The 6,964-nt window shown below is 36.8% G+C and overlaps 1 protein-coding gene across 1 annotated transcript; it reads left to right on the forward strand.

Moving 5' to 3' along the window:
- The first annotated feature begins 1,975 nt into the window (after nucleotides 1-1,975).
- KCNRG (potassium channel regulator) lies at nucleotides 1,976-6,578 on the forward strand. The gene is made up of 2 exons (XM_019491366.2): nucleotides 1,976-2,559; nucleotides 4,793-6,578. Exons 1-2 carry the CDS (start codon nucleotides 1,979-1,981, stop codon nucleotides 5,043-5,045), a joined length of 834 nt encoding a protein of 277 aa, XP_019346911.1. The 5' UTR covers nucleotides 1,976-1,978; the 3' UTR covers nucleotides 5,046-6,578.
- Nucleotides 6,579-6,964: the final 386 nt, after the last annotated feature.

Consider the following 6,964-nt stretch of genomic DNA (forward strand, 5'->3'; position numbering starts at 1 on the left):
AGTCCACTGCCAAAGTCCAACATTCACATTCCCAAGAAGTAACAACTATGGTGCAAAAAAATTAATCATGTATAATTACATTTTTTTTAAGCCCTAACTGCTGATGGAAGTGTTTGAGATTTTGAAATGTGTCTGAAGAGACTAATACTGTTCCTGTGGTTTGAGCACAGATAGGCTGGAAAGGGAACCTGAACTTTGAGGGAAAAAACACTGGTTCTGAGCACTTATATCAAAGACACTTTTAGAAATAACACACTTCAACACTAATTAATGTACTGTCTTTCTCCTACCGAAACTAGGACCAAACTAACAGCATATATTGTCTAATCTGCTAATAGTTCTGTAGAATACAAATTAATATGGTTTGTGGTAAAAGATACTCCTCCCTAAAATGAATTTTGAGTGAGGGAAAATTCTTTGAAACTAGGAAAGATGTCTCTGATTTGAAAGAGTATTAGTCTGTAAATTTTGTGCAAGACTGACTACTTATTGCAAAACACTGAGTTCATTAATGAACACTTTGGACATCTTCAGTTAGAAAGAGGTTAAATGTTGCTGAAGCATAGACTGACTGCTTAGGCAGTCACTGAAATTATCCTGTGTTCTCAAAATATAAAGAGTAATCAAAGTATTGGAAGTTGCTCATAGCGTTTATGTAGAAAATGTTTTCAGATCATGAATCTTGAACAAATTGCAGTAACAAAAAGAAGTTAATAGAGATACGTGGAGGAGAATGAGCTGCGAGCTGGTAATCTCTGCTCTGCAGTGAAACTTACTTTTTCAGTTGCATGGTCCTGTCGAGATACTTGACTTCTCTGACAGGCATAAAGCTGCATTATTTTCTCTTTGTTAGAGCTATGTTTTAAAATCTTGTATTTTAAAGAGTAGCCCTAATGGAATGCCCTCAGAGGTATGATAGACTGCACCTTGTCCTAGGAGTAGGACTTGAATATCTACTTGTTAAATACAGTATAGTGTGACCTCTCTTTCAATTATTTTCACTACCACAGAGAGGAGGAAAGGACAGCTGGAGCTCGTGTTTAAAGATTGGAGCTTCCATTATGATCTCAACCATCAGAAAGTGAGTCTCTCTGAAACACAATCTTCCCAGCAGTGCTAGGATTATGGACAGAGGAGCTACTCTTCCCTGTCTCCCCACATTTGCTTTTCATAACTCCATTAGCTGGAGGGGGGAAGGGGAGCTTCCTTGGAACTTATATGATGACATGAACAATGTTGGTCTTGGTGCTTAGGAACTTCTTACCTTCAGGGTAGATCGTACTCCCCCTTATCGTTTCATTAGCTTCCACGTAGCTTATATCAGGGATGAATGGAGTCCAGTGAGTTTTCATGCCTTAACTCCTAGGATAACTCTATATGTAATTAAATGGTACATTTTACATACAGAGATACAATATATTCCACGCAAAACATTTGTTACAGAAAAATTTGGATCATAAGCATTTATTGAAATACATGATTTTTTTTTTTTTTTTTTTTTTTTTTGGAATGACTTTCATTTTGGAGAGCATGACCTTGCATTCTTTACATTTGGAGTACATTTACATTCTCCTTTAGCAGAGGGTCACATGCAGTTGAAATGTGTGAAAATAGAAGAAAGTTCTGTGCTAGCAGTTTACAGATTTATATTGAGTGCCCAAAATTTTGGGTTATTCTTTGGCTTCTATTAAGAATTTTAGGATCTGGGATTATCAGTGAATTGTTTCAGCCCTTGGAAGCTATGTGTGTGTGTTTAATTCAGATTCCAGGAGTTAAAGTTGCTAAGCAACCAAGGCCTGCAAACAAGCCATATAGTAGATTGTATTTACAACTCTGTTGTCTGGGAATCCTCTCTCTGCTCCACAATTCGCCTTAAGCAGGCACTGAGATCACTAAACGGTACTAACAGTGGTTTGCAGTTCAAGAATAATCTGATTTGGATGACATAGGGCAGAGCGTTAAGAACTCTGAGACAAATATGAGCAATCAAGACGTGGTTGTTTTGAATGTGGGAGGCATGACATTTACAACATGGGCTCCTACCCTGCAGCAGTTCCCAGAGTCTAGGTTAGCACGGATGTTGAATGGCAGTGACCGTGATTTCAGACTGATGAATGGGCAGTTCTTTGTGGATAGAGATGGAGTTCTGTTTAGTTACATCTTGGACTTCTTGAGGACTCTTCAGCTGTCACTGCCCACTAACTTCTCCGACTATCAGAGGCTACAAAGAGAAGCAGATTTCTATGAACTCAACTCCTTGGCTGAAATCCTGAGCCAGGAAAACTTGCTAAAGCCAAGACTAGAGATATTGGAAGTTCGCTTCTTGCTCCAGGAAACTCAGGCTTTTATACGGATCTTTGGTTCTTGCAGCAGCACTATTGAAGAACTGGCTGGGCGGATCAGTATGTTTACAGAGCAGCAATTGGGACAGGGCTGGCACAATAACTCTTTCCCTCCCCAGAGGCCCCTAAATCCAGTTCCTCTGGAAAGACCTTCTCATCATGACCTGGTTTTTCAATGTGGCACAGACTACTCTGTTGCTGACCAGCTTGTGACAAGGTATTCTTCTCGGCATGGCTCCTTGGCATGTTCATGAAACACATGCTAGTAAAACTTTAAAAAAAATAGACTATTGGATAAGCACCTGAAAGCTCAGAGATCAGTTTTCTATCTTCCTGGTTTATGTGAGCTTCTCCCAATACTGACATGTCTTTGATTTGTAACTTCTGATGTACTGATCTGCACTTTTTGATAATTTTTCTTTTAAAAAAACCACCCAAAACAACAACTGATATTTTAATTTGTTTCTCTAATTAATTTGATAGTTTACCTCTTATTCCTCATTCTTTCTATATTATTGATGTGACTGATTCAATGAGAGGCTTAAGAGTGCTGGTAATGCCACTAGATTTTAAAGACTGGAAACCATTGAAAAGCATGAAGTTAAAGACAGTATGGGATAGAACTATTTGCCAATTCTCTGGCTAGTTCTCATGCCCTTTAAACAATGTCTTTGGTGTTCTGGTATTCCAAAGATCATGTCAGAATGCATTTGCTGTTTGTGTAGTTAGTCATCATAATGTGATTGAAAATTTAAGTTAATCACTGAAGATGTTCCCTGTTGGCCGAAATGATTTAGTGATCATGGGGAGAGAAATACCATGTTTTCTTGTAGGAGAGTTTGTTAACTTAGGAGGCAGGTTACACTTTTAATGAGGAAACTGACTTGTCTCCTCAATGTGGTTGCTAAGAGTCTTTTGATGTGGTCTAGTACAAGTTTTGAAAACTACAAAATGAGTTGAAGTTAACACATGCTTCTCAGCACAAGGGGGTAGCATCTTTAGTGCCTGTAACCCACAAGCTTGGAAAATAGAAGTAAATGGAGAATTTGCCCACAAGAAGCTCATCCAAGATAAATATGGAATAAGCTGTTGGGGAAATGGAAGTAAAACGGCTACAAACATGTTAGTCCTCTACACTTCCTTGCGGAGAAAGGGAGAACTAAATGAGAAATGGGCATGAAAAACAAAAGTAGACTTGAGATACCAAACTTCTCTATTCCAAAACTGTAGAGTTTGTTCTTCAACAAAAAACTCTATGAGGCTGATGTTCTTGAAGCTTAGAAGCCTGGTCCTGTTTTTTATTAAAATCAGTGTCAAATCACTGACTTCTGTGCTAGTAGCATCAGGCTCTAATTATTAAATTTTATAATGGCTTTTAGAAACTCTTAATAGACGACTCTGTTATATAACTAGACTGTCTCTGTACAAGAAAATAAGAATCTAGTATGTCTTCTTCCCTGGCTCTGCGAACATCTGAAATTATATAGAAACTTCACTGGAATTACTTCAGTAGGGTTGTTCTCTATGAACTAAACAATCCAAGGAATGCTGGGTTAAACACTTTTTCATTGAGGTTAATTGAGTAAATTCAAGTAGAATTTGGCTTTCTCACATAGCATTTGAGAGATGTCACTTATGCCATGCCTTTATACTTTCTTATAATATTAAAGGATTTTTTTTTAAGTTATGGTAACTTTAAAATGAGAAGTGTTCTTTCCTCTAATCTGTTCTCTCTTGACTTTGTAAAACTTGTTTCCTTTGCAATAGAAGAAAAAGTAGATTAATCAAACGAGTCAACTTTTTAACTTGTCTACTTCATTTCTATTTCATCAAGCTTTTCTTCATGGTGGCATGGATTCTGTTCATCTTTTAACAGTCTTTGTGGACCTTTGTACTTCATGGACTATAGAGCAGTTAGTTCTGTCTGTCAGTTTATGGTCCTTTTGTAACAATATTTTTACCTGACTTTTCTTTGAAGTGTCTGCATTTTAAAAACTGTACCTTATACTTAATAAAATTACTTGATTTAATGTGAAAATCATTTTCATAGTTGTTACCATAAAAGCTGTCATACAAGACAATTTGGCAATAAATGTCACCTTCTGTGAGAGATTGCTGTTATTGGAAAAAAAACCCTGTTTCACAGGCCTTGCCATAGTATGAAGATTCTTATCCGAGTTGTAGCATGATATGAATCATGTATTCAGTTCTCCATTAAATGAAAATTAGAGGGTTTTTTAATTTTGTAAAGTAACTGGACAAACTGAAAAATACTCATGTTCTGAGGGAAAGAATAGTCTTTTCTCAAAACACATTAATGTCAAATATTGTGTAGATGTACAGTGGCTAGCTGTGGTGAATTTCATCATCTGAGAGTTTGGCCTGTTAAACTTTTTTCATTCTGCAAGAAGTCTTTTAACTTACCACAACTACATTTTCTCTCACTTTAGGTATGTTTCCATAAAACCTGATGCTAGGAAGCTGATTAATGGAACTAATGTATTAGGCCTGCTTGTTGACACTTTACTTAAAGAAGGATTTCATCTGGTAAGCACCAGAACTGTCTCCAGTGAAGAAAAAGTTGAATGCTACAGCTTTGACAGGATGAAGAGAGCAGAAGGCCTTGCTATCACTGTCAGCCAAAACCCAGAAAGTGCTGGTATAGCACAGATAAAGAGAAGCCAAGTGCAGAAACGGAAATAAAATCTCTCCTTTAGCTTTGCTACTGCCCTTTTAAAAAGGGGAAGGGGGGTGTGTTTGTGTGTGGGTGTACGCATTAATAATAATTCTTTTGCTATTCAGGGAGGTAACAAAAATATTTTGGAGGGAGGGGAAGAGTAGTTTTCTTTTTCCTCTGCTTTTTACTTTTTCAGCAGAGACTATCAGCTGTAAAGAAACTTTTAAATATGACAATAGCAGGAGAACTAATAATAGACAAATTCAACAGAATCACTCTTTTTCCTTTACAGCATGTTATATAAATGGTTGGAGAAATGTAAATCTAAATGATCTATTCTAAAAAAATTAGATCATCTAATCTGAATTATATTTCTGCCTGCAAAAAGAACATCCATGTTGCTATGCATTTTTACAAACATTTTTGCAGTTAGTTGAAATCAATATAATTGTGACATTGCAAATGATGCCCTAGTCCCACTTCCTGTATGTGGTGTAGTAAAACTACCACTGACACACTGTATATAACCGATCTTCGCTCTGGATAGTGCCTCAAGAGGAGCTATTAATCTGTCTTCCAGTACCATGAGCTTATTTATTATGGTCATACTGAAAAATGCCTGCCAGGTAATGTATGGGAGGCCCTGATAGAAGATCAATTAATTAGCTTTCCATTTATAGAAGGGAAGAGAGACCACATAGCTATTCAGAAGGAGGCAAGCTAGAATAATTATACAAGTAAAATAATTCAAAGACCCTTTTTGGTACCTACAAAGGGTAAAATATTGTTTTTACCAAGTCACCTTCACTGGTTTTTACTTCTTCACTTTCCAGGGCACCAAGGGATCAGATTATATCAGAATTTAGCCTCTCGTAGCTTTTAATTTATGATGGCATGTGATAGCCCTGGGATTGCAAGACAGTGGCAGGTTCTAGGTCCATCTGTTTCTCCCACCTTCATGAAATGGCCATCATGTATAATTAGTGCCACTATCCCTTTAATTCTTCCTTTCTGATGTGTACCTGTGCCGTGGGATGTGTGCGAAGGTGGATGAGTTGCTAAGGATGTCATATTTTTATGACAGTGATGCGAAAGAGTTGCATCATGGAATAGGATCCAGCCCAGTAAGTTGCTACAGCTAAGAGGAGGACGTTATCAAGTCTCTAAGAAATCAAAGACTGTTGGATAGTCATGTCTATCTGTTTCCTACAATATAAGGTTTCCTGAAGACTGCAACCTATACTTTTGAATATTACATTAACTGTTTCTTATGGACATAATCATGTAAGAGGCCCAGTAACAATATCAAGATATATATAGAAGGCATACATAGCAATCCCTCATGGGGGAGGAAAAAATATATGGATTTAAGATGGTATTTGAGCATTATAATCAAAACAGTACCTTTATAAATGACAACCAAGTGTCAACTGAGATGTCACTTCATAATTTGTGTGATGGAAAATACGATGCTGATTCATGTACTGCAGAAACCCTGGTAATATTTTTATTATTTTATAAGTTATTTTGAAAAAATAAAGGCAAGCTATGAATCAGTCCTTTTGCCTGCTCCCTTCTGGATTCTTATCCTACTTCTTGATCTACTTTTCCATGATCCAAAGAGTTCAGTTTAAAGTATGTAGTAGCTATTTTCCTAATGCAGCTTTTTGGCTAGTGATAGTGTTCTGAGTCTTCTGAATATTTCTGTGAACCTCTCATAGCAGTTAGGTTTTATTCAGTACAAACCTAGTATTGTGTACATAGTGGGCATGTCTACACGTGCACTTTAATGTGCAACAGCCTATTTTAATGCACATTAATTAAATAGTTTAATTAAAATAGGGTAATGTGAATTAAATGTCATTTGAAAACTGCTTTTTAGTTAATGTGCATTAAGACTGGGTAATGTGCATTTTCCTAGTACCTCACAACGGAGGTACTAAAT

This window comes from Alligator mississippiensis, chromosome 1 (assembly GCF_030867095.1).
Source record: "Alligator mississippiensis isolate rAllMis1 chromosome 1, rAllMis1, whole genome shotgun sequence".
Lineage (NCBI taxonomy): Eukaryota > Metazoa > Chordata > Crocodylia > Alligatoridae > Alligator > Alligator mississippiensis.